Source organism: Lampetra fluviatilis, chromosome 56, assembly GCF_964198595.1.
Source record: "Lampetra fluviatilis chromosome 56, kcLamFluv1.1, whole genome shotgun sequence".
NCBI lineage: Eukaryota > Metazoa > Chordata > Hyperoartia > Petromyzontiformes > Petromyzontidae > Lampetra > Lampetra fluviatilis.
The window spans coordinates 65,062-78,842 of record NC_136330.1 but is presented as its reverse complement, the minus strand read 5'-3'; the positions used below and the strand labels follow the sequence as shown (position 1 = coordinate 78,842).

Genomic DNA, 13,781 nt, shown 5'->3' with positions numbered 1-13,781 from the left:
CCTGTATTCCAGGTGAGGTATCTAACATCTCGCCACCATGGCGCCCTTATGAATTTGTACGTGTTGGGAGTTTTGTGTTGATGAGCGGCCGTGCCGTCGCCTCGAGTTTATGAGCAGGCTAGTTTTGAGCCAGGCTACGACTGTTCGTGGTCTCTTCTGCACCTCAGATTAGCACGGTTGGCTACATACATATGTCTCTGAGACGTGTATGTTTATCAGGGAAATAGACATCATTGTAACAACAATTTGAATTTAGTGGCATTTCCTCTGTTCGAGCAATTAGCGCTTTGCCAATAATGAAATGTATTTTGGATTTTTATATTTCCGTCTTCAGTCACCTCTGAATATGAAAAGCTCGTGAATACGTGTCGTCCAGCGCTTTGGAGAACATGAAGATTTGTGCAACACTCAAACCTGCTTGACTGCGAGGTGGCCACGAGATGGCAATACAGCAAGCGGCTCGAGGTCACCTGTGTTTTGCTCTTGAGTGTTATCCACTAGGCCCTTCTGGATTTACGGAACACTTTCAACCCTCATTTTTCGTGAATGACAGTGCACCAATATCAGATATTTCAAATAGAAACTACAATTTGTAGTACAGTAATCCCTCGCCACTTCGCAGTTCAAGTTTCGCGGCCTCAGTGCGTCGCGGATTTTTCGAACTGATTTAAAGGCCTCATTATACCTGTGCAGTAACACCATCATCATCATCATTCATCATCACATTCATCGAACTGCACAGGTCTGTCATCGTCGTCATTGTCATCGTCATTGTCATCCTCGTCGTCGTCATTACTGGAGTCAAGTCTCAAGATACTACTGTACTGTCATTGGTGAGTGTAGAACACCATAATACGTATCGTATGAGAGAGAGAGAGTGAATGTATAATATTAAGGTTTTATAATTAAATAGATTTAAGTAAAATATATATATAAAGTATAAATATACATATTTTAAACATTCTGGTACCCACACACACCTATACGGAAATTCCTAGGGGGCCAATCCTACTTCGCGGATTTTCACCTATCGCGAGGGGTTCCGGTCCCCATTAACCGCGATAAACGAGGGATCACTGTATTTGCAACAGTTCCGCAGGCCACATCCCACCACCTTATGGACCACTGCTCTAGGCTCCTGAAATCTCCTTTGACCATTTTCTGCAAGGTTATTTTTTCAGACCCTCTTGAAAAGCTCTTGAGACTCGGTGAGGCTTTTGGGGCTATATACATGTCTTGGTGTGGTCTGGGACTCTTTTTGTTGTTATTTTGCTGCCTTGCCCAAGCTTGCATTTCAGGATTCTATGCACTTATACCATTTGTACTTATATACTTTATTTATGTTGCGTGACTTGCTTACCTGTTCTCTATTTTGCTCTCTTGATTGTTTTTTTGTATTCTTATAACTTGCTGATGAAGCCCTCTTGGACATCTCTGAAAAATAACTTCATAGCTCATCGGATTCCTCCAGTCTAAATAAGATTCTGAGAGAAGTAAACGTGACTCCTTTCCTTTATGAGCACTGCTTAGTGTTTGTCTCCACCATTGGGGGAATTTGATAATATTATTCTTACAGATCTATTGGGAGGAAACCATTGCAATGGCGTGCCGTGTATGTGTGCGCGTGTGTGTGCACTTGCGGTGGTGCATTGGTTAACACACTGCTACGAATCCGGTGACTCAGGTTTGATTCCCACTCACGGCCTACACCAGTGACGATTATCTGAACCGTTTCTGGGCCTCCCCTAGGTCGACTTAGCCTCAATTGAGTACCTGGTGCCATGTGTAACCATCATTACTGGGGAGACGACGGTCATGAACAGCACTTGCCCAAAAACGTCTGTTAAGGCAATATGGGTGATCTTTTGTCGTTTTGTGTACTTGCAGTGTTTCATTGGTTCACGTAGTGCTATAAATCCCAGTGCCCTGACTGATTCCAGAACATGGTTAACATCTGTGCCAAGTTGTATCTGAATCTATCCTGCACCTTGGCTGGCTCGGCCATTACAGGGTACCTAGTGCAGTGTGCAAACATCAGGACTGGGAATACAACATAGCCAGGCATGGTGCTGGTCATACCACCATATTGTCTGTCATGCTGGCCTAAACAATACTTGGTGCAACAGTCTGTCATGTTAAATGGAAAGTCTTTGTCTTTCTGCATGTGTGCATGTGGTGGCATAGCGGTGGTGTAGCGGTTAGCGTGCTTCACTACAACCACGGTGACTCGGGTTCAATTCCCGCTCATGGTCAATACAAGTTACGATTATCTGAACCTGTCCCGGGCCTTCCCTAGGTCCACTCGGCCTCAAATTGAGTACCTGGTCCGGTGTGTAAACATTGCCACTCGGGACCCAAAAGGCAGCCGGGCATAGTGCTGGACACCCACCCCCTTGTGTGCCGTGCCGGCCTTCATAGGTGCTCACTCACAGCACTTGTTCCTACAGTTTGTTCAAGCTATACGGGGGATCTTTGTCTTTGTAGCCTGGCACAAGCACCGTTGTGACGTCACCGCCACTTAGTGGTGAATGGTTGTTGTAGTTGTGTGTGCACTCTGCTACAAAACTGACAATCTGTGTTCACTTCCGATTAGCACAGTTGGCGACATACGGTGTGAAATAAGTTCAACATACAACCCAGTGTCCTGAGTTCTGTTCACGGCCACAGGTAACATGTATGTAAGCTGAACCTCTTTCGCAGCGTACATAGCCAACCATCAATGACAAGCGAAATCTGAACCTGTTCTTGGTTTTGGGCAACTTAACCTTTTTGAAATATTTCGTGCTGTGTATATAAATAAGGCACTGATGGACAAATACACTCGATCATGATGCGGGCCACACTATCACCCACTCATGTGCTCTTTCATCCTTCATAGTTTCTCAATATATTTTAGTTTTTTACGTGGTGGTTTGGCTGCTGCAGCTCCTTACTATTAAAATTTCCCTCCCTTTATTACTGCTAATCCTACTTCCTCCCTTTATGACTGCTAATCCTGCATAATACTCGAGCATAATATGACTTTGAGACCCCCCCACCACCTACACATTCCACAAGTAGTGACTAATCCCATATCTGCATTTTCCATAAATATGCTAATTCCTCTGTTGATATGTAAATTCCTTTGTCAAGGCGCTCTCCTCCTCTAACCCAGCTTAAATATACGCTGCCAAGCTTGGTGGTGTCCATTCGGATGCTGTCTTTCCAACAGCCCTGTTCTTCACCTGAGGACGGCTGCTTATGTTGTGGCCGAAACGTCATGAGAATTTAATTTTATTATGTAAAAAATGTATTTTATTTTATTATTTCCCTTCTACGTGACTTTACCGAAAGAACCAAGAAGATGAATCCCTGCAGTCACGAAAGCTTTAAATCGAAATCTTCTGCGAGCTTTGACACTTTATGTGGCCAAAAAGTGCACCTAGCCTGGCACAGGCACATGGTGACGTCACAACCACTTAGTGGTGAACAGCAATTGTTAGATCTCTCCATGAACATGTACACTTGTATTTGTATGAGAGCCCGTACTGTATGTGTAATGCGTGTCTGACGAGGCACACTGGGATAGGAGGCACCACACTTTATTCACTTAACAGTAACAGCTACAACAAGGCTATTCTACACCTCAACGAGAGAGAGGGAGGATTCTTCATGCCCGGAGCCTCAACACTTTCGGCTCCGGCTTCCACCAGCGTGACCATGCACCATCCGAGCCCCACACTTACTGCCTCACACTGTCCCAAGGCCCCGCCTCTTCCCTTTCCCTTCCCTGAGCGTGGCCCCACCCCGGCTCTTGCCACGTCACTTCCCCTGACTCTCCCGATGGCACCCTAGCCAACGTGACAGACCCCTCGAGTCCCCATCGGCAGACAAGTGCAGGTAAAGGGAGCGCATCTCCTCACAATAGTCACACCCCAGGGACGCCATTTATGTCCCTACATATGTATAACAAACAAAAACCTTCATTTTTGTGTGGGAAGCTCATTGAACTTGCCAATACTGGTACCAGCGGTATCAATATCGACTTATGTGGAAGAGGCTCAAAGGATGCTACTGGGCAGTTGGAGGAAGTTGCCCTCCAACAACAAAGGTGAGTGGTTTACCGGTTCTCTAAAATGCAACAAGTTCGTACAGTGGGGAGCACAGGTGGTGGTCCTCTTAGTTGACGCGTAACATCTGGGTCTGTCCCGTGACCTACCAGGGAGTCTTCCAAACTTCATGTGACCCCAAAGTGCATCTAGCCTTGCAAAAGTTCTGTGGTGACATCACCATCACTTAGTGGTGATTGGCGGCTGTTGTGTGCATGTATTCTATATATGTGTGTATGTGTGCGTGTGTGCAGACAAGCCCAAGCTGCCTGACAGCTACCCTGCGGAGACGTGGCAAAAGCTGCAGGAGGCTGTGCAGGCGATCCAGAACAGCACCTCCATTAAGTACAACCTAGAGGAGCTCTACCAGGTGAGCCCAGCAACACAGGGTGGTGTGGAACCATTCTTCACTCTGTCATGGATTGGGGTTCCAATATAACCTCTAGAGTGCAAGCTTTATGACATGGAGCTCAAGCCTCACATGGAGCCTTTCTGGCACACCTCATCCTTGGGGAAATCTAAGGCAAACGAGCAAGAGGAAGACAAAGGTGGACATAGTAGGGGGGTGACATGGGGGAGTGGACTCAGCTCAGCCAAAAGAGGTTTTGAACAGAGCGGAAGTGCTGGCTTACGTTGGCATTTCACCTCCGAACCTGGAGCTCACACTGATAGATGGCTAGATATTTTGTTATTTTGGTGAATGTAGTGCTTCTAGCCTGGTCTCTTTGAGTTTTCACCTGGTTAAACAATGAACTTGAAGGTTGTGGCTGCAGGGTGTTACGTGACATACATAAATTAAATTAATCACTGCTAGCACGCACAATTTGATGCGAGTATTTGAGTGTGTGGAAATTATAATTCGTTGAATCGGTGCCTTGTTCCACATACATTTGTATAGCTGTCGGCATGATCCGAAGGCATCTTCATAACCTTGTATAATTATTAAGCATAGTTATTTAGTTAAAATGATATCCCTATTGAGGATCCATTATGGTGTAGTGCATGGTAATGATGATGTTGGTGCTGGTTCTGCCATGCTCCCCCTCCATCTGGTAGGCGGTGGAGAACCTGTGTTCGTACAAGATCTCTGCAAAGCTTTACCTACAGCTGCGGCAGGTGTGCGAGGAGCACATCCGCGCTCAGATCCAGCACTTCTGGGGATATCCTTGGCCCACTTGCAACATGGGCAGCACTCACCCACCTGCACATATACCCACCCACCTACCAGTTGACCCTATCACTTACTAAATGTATTATTCCATTGTTAATAGTGAACTTGCTATCCGCGAATCATATCTGGAACATTATACGACTGCATCGAGAGAGAAAGAGAGAAATAAAGTTATGATATAAAGTGATGAGAAAATGTGATATGAGAAAGTGATAAAATTAAGTGATGAAATAAAGTTAAGAGATCAAGATGACTTCCCAGTCTATCCAAATGTGTATATACAGGAGCAGTAATGGCATCGCAATGATCATTGGCATTGCTGCATTCTCCTACTGCTTATTATAACAAAAATTTTCGCGTAGAATTTTAATGTATTTCATAGTTTATGTATTTATTGAAGGTAATTCATTAAAAAGATAGGTATTCGTAGGTCAATTTCATTATCCACGAAACGTCGTGATATAATTTATTTTATTTTCTACCTACGTGACTTTACCGAAAGAACCAAAGTATGGATCCCTGCAGTCACGAAAACTTCAAATCGAGATTAATATTTTTCTGGGTTGGGACCCCCAGACACCCTGGAAGATTTGGTCCCCCCAATGTTGACTTCATGGCTACGGCCTTGGATCATGCAACGTCTAACGATGCAATGCCTGATCCACAAATGCGAAGGAGACATCACAGCGATACACTCCGCTACACATGACACGGTTATTTGGCTTGACCACCTGAATGTAAAATTGTAGTTGTTGCTCTGCATCTACATCAGCCATATGAAAGAAGAACAATAATAAAACTCACCCACACATTCACTGATTAACCCAAAACCAAAATCTGAATAAATAACTGTATCAGCAAATACATTGAAAAGAAGTGCTGGTTAAATGAAAGATGCAGATTGATACTAAGTTATGAATCGGGCATCTATGTGTGTACAGCCGTCGCCCTTAACAAAAACCCACAGGCTCGATGGACAGCGTGTTGTTCCTGAAGCACATCGACAAGTGCTGGCAAGATCACTGCCGGCAGATGGTAAGACAGCTTATGCCATAGGTACTGACATGAGCTGCTTCTAAGCAAGACGCACCCTATGATGTGAGTTTGTGTGTGGGCTGCAGTGGTGCAGTGGTTCCTGCACTCACTATGAACCCAGCAATCTTTGGTTCCTGCTCACGGCTAACATCATTGGCAAGTGGTATCAGAAATAATTCCTCGCTTCCCCTTGGTCAAATCAGCCTTAAATCAGTAACTAGCACAGCGTGTATACATCTCCACTATGGAAACATTGGTGGCCAGGTGTGGTCCTGCCCACTACCCCTTCCATGCGCTGTTCCATCCTTAATAGGTGCTTGTAGACAGTATTTGCCCCACCAGTTTTAATGGCTCTGTGGGGGATTTGTTGTGTTTATTTTAAAGTGTGTCTGAGTGTATCGGTATGGTAGTGTGGTCAGTGATTGCACTACGATCTCATTGACCTGGCTTGAAATGTGGTCACATTTAGACGCTATCATTCTCATCATTAGCCACGTTAATCCAATGCTGAATTATGGCTTCTTCACACCATTAAATTTCTCACGGACACTATATAAACCAATGTTTACAACAGTTGGTACCTGAAACCTGGTGTTAACCCTACCTGAAGTAAGTACTTGGATTGCAATGTAGTCCGAAAGAGGGTTCGGGTTTGCACTGGTTCATCCCAGCCTTGACGGGCACCCGCTATAACACCGCCTGCCCAGCAGTGCCATTGCACGTAGAAGCTCATGGTTGACCTGTGTTTTCTGTGCCACAGATAATGATCAGAAGTATCTTCCTGTTTCTGGACCGTACGTACGTGCTGCAGAACTCTATGTTGCCCTCCATATGGTGAGTTATTAGCTTCTTGTCTACTCGTAAAGCTGTGCTACTTTGGTGCATGAAGTGAGTCAGTGTGTGGTAGAGCTTTTGGGTCAATGTTCCAAATCTCGAGTTGCAGTAAGGTCTTCTATCATTTTTACATATCACAATCCTTGGAATCTGGTGACCTGAGTTCATTTCTCACTCAATGCCAAAATTAGTGACGAACGTCTGAACCAATCATGCACCGCCATCAGGTTGTTTCAGTCTTAAATGAGTACCTCGTGTGGTGTGTTAACATCAACACTGGGATAACAAAGGCAGCCAGTCGTGCTGCTGGCCACCCACCCCCTCATGTGTCGTGCCGGGCTAAATAGGGGCTCGCTAACAGCATACAGAGGACCTTTGTTTTTGTGTGTGTGTACAGGGACATGGGTCTGGAGCTGTTCCGCACGCACGTTGTGAGTGACCGCCTAGTGCAGAACCGCACGATCGACGGGCTCCTGCTGCTCATTGAGCGTGAGCGCAGCGGCGAGACGGTTGACCGTAGCCTCCTGCGCAGCCTCCTCAGCATGCTGTCTGACCTGCAGGTGTGTACGTGCCAAGTATACACACGCACCCATTGCTCAGTGTGCTGTATTAACTTGCAGGTGTGTACACACATAGCCATGTACACAGCCAAATATACACAACCATTGATCAGTATGCTGTCTGTCCGCTTGATGAGTGTATACGAGCCACCTGTACACCTCTTGTCTGTACCCAGTACATTTTTAGTCTGTTCTGTTCACCTATAACTGCGTGTCCGGGAGGCCGTGTGTGACTGACCTGCTTTTGCTGTGTGCTCTTGGGCTGGTGCACAGATATACCAGGACTGCTTTGAGCAGAGGTTCTTGGTTGAAACAAATCGCCTGTACGCAGCGGAGGGACAGAGGCTTATGCAGGAGCGCGAGGTGACTTATTGCCATCACCAGCATCTCCACCACATGGCATTCGAACTGACAGTGCACACAAGCAAGGAGGTGCTTGGACAACTTTGGGGGTTAATACTAGGGACACTCGATTGTTTATGTTAAGTGTAATTTATATGTGTATGTTACCTTAAGGCTGGTGGTTTTGGCATAAGAACAAATGAGACAGCTCGTATGACCTTGCAGGAAAGACAGTATAAACAAAGTGGTACACATGAGTCCTAAGGGAATACTTTTTTTAGTCAAATCAGAACCCCAAATCTTGACAATTCACTGAATCATGGTGTGGGGGAGTAGTCAGTCATTCCATGCCGAGGCCTTGCGGTGTCAGTGCACTGAACCGGCACTGCTAAAATTCTGACTTCTGATCTGGGTTTCAGCCACATTTGATGAAACCTATTTTCAATTAATAGTTTCAGTCATTGTACAACAACATCTTTATGTAAAATGTGGGTGTTGTCTTTAATTTCAAGCCCAGAGGACTAAACAATCTCCACACAACAATTGGCACTTGTTGCAGAGCGTTCAAAAATGTTGCCACTTGGTGTGAATAAGCAGCCTGTGGATGTCATCTTTCGTGGTGGTTCATTGACTGAGTGATGGAGTTTTCCCTGCTGTGAGCTTCAAATGGGAATGTATTTGTCATGTTACATGACGCTGATGGCTCAATTTCAAAATAATTAACGGAGAAAAAAATCTTAACAGAACGTGTACAGTACGCTCAACTAATTCTGGCAGTGAGCGGAATTGGTTTCTTAGCTGATATGAAAGAGGAAAAGCACTTGTTAATTAAAGTGTTTCTGAGGCAGCACATTGTGCAATGCTGTATCAATCCATAAGGTACCAAGTGTACTGTGGCAGTCACGTGAGACTCTGTGGTATCTGCGCAGGTGCCGGAGTACTTGCATCATGTGAACAAGCGGCTAGAGGAGGAGTCCGACAGAATCATCACCTACCTTGACCAGAGCACACAGTAATGCTGCACATGGGAAAAACTGCACACACACGCATAGCATGCGCATCGGCACACTTATATCGAAGCTAATTGTAGCATTTGACCAATGTGTACGCAGTACAATACAATTTACTAGACTGGTCAGACCCCACGGGCCGTCCGTTATACGATGCCATGTCCAGGTCCACACGGCCTGATTCCTCCATGATTCTGAGATTCTGCTAATCTCACAGCGCTGCTAATAACCGTGTTGAATTCTGAGAGCGGAATCACGTTATAAGGATAGGAATCGTGAGAATTGCCCAGGTCTAATGCACACAAATTTTTAACACGTATACCAATGCAGTTCCACCAGGATCGAAGTGCATTGTGAAAATCACTACACCGCCACTCATCACACATGAGAAGACAACAATAGCAGCAGTCACCATTGGCCACGAAGTGCTGGTTACATCACGACGGTGCTTTTTCCAGGCTAGGTGCACTTGGAGGCCACGTAAAGTACAGAAAGCTTGCTACCAGGAGGTCACGGCACACCTGTGCTCCCCACTGCCAATTTGCTGCGTTTTAGCCACCCGGCGCTCCGCTCGTTGTTACGAGTGTCGGTTTTTGGAGAGCGATTGCCTGCAACTGCCCAGTAGTGTCCTTCACAAGCATCCTCCACAGAAGCGATCTTGATACCGCTCGTACTAATCATCAGTAAGTGCAACGAGCTGCATATCCTCTGGTACTACATCAGCCCTTCTCCTCTTCAGCTCGTGCTGTGCCCAGTTAGCCTCCTCTATCCTGCCAAACAACCTGCTTGGGCATGTGATGGCTGGGCATGCGATGGCTGGGCATGCAGGCTTCATGACCCAGCCAATGCAGCTTGCTTCCAGAACTTTAATGAGTCTGTGAACTCACGCATTCCAGTCTAAGTAAACCCAGGATGAAAGAACCAGAATAAGTCTGAAAGAACCAGAATAAGCCGACATTATATACTAACAGTGTGCTCACTTAGGTTACGAACCAGGCTACAGCCTGCATTATAGATTGCCAATACGCTCACCAGCTTAAAAATCAGGCTACAGTCTACATTATGGATTGCCAGTAAACTCACGAAGGTTTTTTTAATTAACTTTATTTTTATTATTATTTTTATATATGTGACTTTACGGAAAGAGCCAAAGAATATAAACCCAGGATGGTTTAGAGGCAGACCAGCCTGAATGTTTCAAATAGGCGCAGATGTTTCTTGAAAGTGGAGTCCACGTTTCACAAGTATACTGAAGGAAAGGTGTAACTGTGTCTGAGAAGACCAGGAGCTTCGCATGGAGCAATAGGTCAGGTAGCTTCCACACTCCGCTATGTGGCTGATGAAAGATAAAGCCGCTCAACTGATCCAGTGTCCTCCTCTGCCACACGAGAACTGCTCATAAGCATATGCCCTCATTCTTTCACAATCAATCCTGTTTGCTCACACACGCTCACCGACGCATGTCCCATTGATGACGTATGTCTTTGTGCCATCTCATTGCAGGAAGTCACTCATCGCCTCCGTGGAGAAACAGCTACTAGGGGAGCACTTGACGGCCATCCTGCAGAAAGGTGCAGCCTGTACACTCCCCACTACTGACCAATAGCCTCTTGTCTACTCCTTGCAAGACTTGCCACCACACCATGAGACTCCACAGCACGAGACTGGCAACTACTCATTACTATTCATCATGAGATTTGCCAATACTCATCACAATTTACCACGAGACTCACCATGACATACCACTACTCACCATAGGACTGTGCCCACTACTTACCACCACACCATGAGACTCACCAATCAAATTCCACACTACTGAACAGTCTGCTTGATCTGTATACTTGTGTTTGTGTGGATATGTGTCAGTATGTATATTGTGTGTGTATATAAGTTTGTGTGCATTTGCAGGGTTGAACAACCTCCTGGATGAGAACCGGATTCCTGAACTGTCCCTGCTCTATCAGCTGTTCAGCCGTGTTAAGGGCGGAATCCAGGTCTTGCTGCAGCACTGGGCCGACTACATCAAGGTGTGGTTTACTGCCACAGAGACATGATTCAGTTTCATTTATTAGGTATAGCCCTATGAGCCATGCGGCTCTTGACTCGGGTTCAACTGCAACAAACAAAAACATGAACAAAGAACATCTTAAAGTGACGACGCGCAACAGAAACATCCAGCAAATAAACAGCAAATTCTTCCAGAAAAAAAACACTGTATATCAACGCTGTGTGCAAAAATCCCAGTGGGATGCAAGTAAAACAATAACAACCATAAGACAATTTCGATGAAAGTTATCAGGCTAATCTTCTTGGTTCTTTCGGTAAAGTCACGTAGAAGGGACGTAATAAAATAATAAAAATAAAACATATTATTTTATTATGTTTTATTTTTATTATTTTATTACTTCCCTTCTACGTGACTTTACCGAAAGAACCAAGAAGATGAATCCCTGCAGTCACGAAAGCTTTAAATCGAAATTTATCAGGCTAACTCCGTACTTCAACAAATAAACATGCCTTCACCATACGTTTTCGAAATCACCAAAATAAAGCTATAAAAACAATGTAACAGTGATCATAGGAACTGTGATTCAAATTTAACAATAAGCGATATACATAACATATACGACCCATCTTTGTAGCCATAGCTGGCAGCATAAGTCACTCCATAACAGCAGGAGTATCAGTAGGAGTATCAAATTTTCAATGCACCTTTAAAGATCAGCACACTATAATAAAAACTCAAGATCATACTTTGCAGCGGACATTCGGAGAGATGCATTTGATTTCAGGCCACTCTGTATAGCAGTGGCAGCGGGGGGGGTGTACAGCTCCTCAAGAGCAGTTTTGAGTGCAGATCTCACAGGTAATGATCCAAGTTGCAGTTTATTGGTGATAGCATTCCAGACTCTGGTGGCATCAACAGCAAAGGACCTTCCTCCTGTGTTTGTACGGCAATAAGGAATATGAAGCTGGTAAATGAGCAAGGACCTTAGGTCACGTTTGTTCTTGGAAACAGTGAGGAGATCCAGCAGGTAGTCTGCTGATTTTTTTGTTAGTGCATCGTGAATACATTTTATCTGATGCACAAGCCGTCCATTAAGAGATGTTAAGTTTGACCCAATGTAGAGATCACAGTGGTGGGTCCTATATGGGCAGTTCAATGCAAATCTTAAGGCCGAGTAATAGATTGAGTCAAGCTTCTTCAGTATAGTACTGTGGGCTGATTTATATACAATGTCACAGTAATCAAGTAGAGGCAGTATGGTAGCTTTTATCAATTCCAAACAGAACATAGACGGGAAGCAGTGCTTGTGTCGATACAGAAAATCAATTTTTTATTTTTACCAATATAATCAATGTGATCTTGAAAATTCAGTTTTTAATCAAAAGATGACCCCAAGATACTTATAGATCTTTGCTTGTTCTATTTGATCATTATTTAAGGAATTTAATTGGGGAAAAAATACTTCCTGCTTTAGTCCTGGTGAGAAGCATAGGACCTTGGTTTTGGAGGTATTCAGGACTAGTTTAAGAGCAACTAGCTGATGTTGTTGTTGGTTGAAATCACCCTGGAGCTTAGCAATCACGTCATCCGGAGAGCGGCCAGCAGTAATCAGTATCGTGTCATCTGCAAACAGCTTAACCCTGGAATGATCCAGGTCAGTACCCAAGTCATTGACATGAAGAGAGAACAAGAGGGGGCCGAGGACGTGAACCCTGTGGAACCCCTTTTGTTACGATAGGAGGGAGAGAGGAGTGAGGGGCATGTGTCAGGGATGGTGAGCTTTGCCGGCCTTCATAGATGTTCGCTAACAGCACTTGCTCCTACAATCGGTTACGGCTATACGGGGGATCTTTATTTGTGTGACTAATTGAGTGTCTGCAGTGTTTGTGGTTATCGCACTGAACTACAAACCCGGCGACCCAAGTTCAATTCCCAGCCATGGCCAACCTTAGTGGTGACTATCTGAATCGGTCTAGGGCCTCTTCGAAGTTGATTGAGTCTTAAATGAGTACCTGGTGTGATGTGTAAATGTCAGTACTGGGGAGACACTGGCCACTGGTTGTGATGTTCACCACACCACCTCCTCTTGAGTCGTGCTAGCCTTCATAGGTGCCCACTAAGCAACACCTGCACCTACAGCCTGTATGTTTATTGGGGGTCTTTGTTGTTAGTGTGGTTGAGTGTGTAAGTGTGAGAGGGTCTGTAAGTCGAGGTGGGCGGGTCAGTGTGTCTGTCTGGCAGTGAGTGTTAGCGAACCGCTCGTGTAGTGGTTAGTGCGCTGCGCTATGACCCCGGTAACCTCAGTTCGATTCCCGCTCATGGCCAACACCAGTGATGATTATCTGAACTGGTCCTGGCGATTCCCTCGGTTTACTCAGCCTCAAATGAGTATCTGGTGCTGTGTAAACATTACCTCTACGGAGACAAAGCTAGTCGGCATGGTGCTTGCCACCCACCTCCTTGTGTGCCTGCCGGCCTTCATAGGTGCTCGCTAATAGCACTTGCCCAAACTGTCTGCTAAGGCTATATGGGGATATTTGTCTTTGTTGTGAGCGAGTGCGTACATTCTTCAGAGCAAACCAAGCGAACATTCCTAGCATGAATATCTGGAGGAATCTTACAATCGTGTTTTATGTTAACCATGTACACTGAAATGTAATCTGCCTGCAGAGTTATCTTTCACCTGTAAATCTGGTACATTGACAGAATTTCTGTCAATTTCCCCACCCCACC

General features: G+C 45.1%; 1 protein-coding gene across 2 annotated transcripts in view; it reads left to right on the top strand.

The window, feature by feature from the left end:
- The window catches only part of LOC144950035 (cullin-4A-like), a 35,338-nt gene that overhangs the window by 7,687 nt on the left and 13,870 nt on the right, over positions 1-13,781 (top strand). For both annotated transcript variants that reach the window (XM_078879999.1, XM_078879998.1), the window contains exons 2-10: positions 4,343-4,458; positions 5,145-5,249; positions 6,226-6,294; positions 7,055-7,128; positions 7,526-7,688; positions 7,962-8,051; positions 8,960-9,042; positions 10,544-10,611; positions 10,949-11,067. In XM_078879999.1, coding sequence (XP_078736125.1) covers positions 4,343-4,458; positions 5,145-5,249; positions 6,226-6,294; positions 7,055-7,128; positions 7,526-7,688; positions 7,962-8,051; positions 8,960-9,042; positions 10,544-10,611; positions 10,949-11,067 — 887 coding nt within the window. The remainder of the gene's footprint in view (positions 1-4,342; positions 4,459-5,144; positions 5,250-6,225; positions 6,295-7,054; positions 7,129-7,525; positions 7,689-7,961; positions 8,052-8,959; positions 9,043-10,543; positions 10,612-10,948; positions 11,068-13,781) is intronic.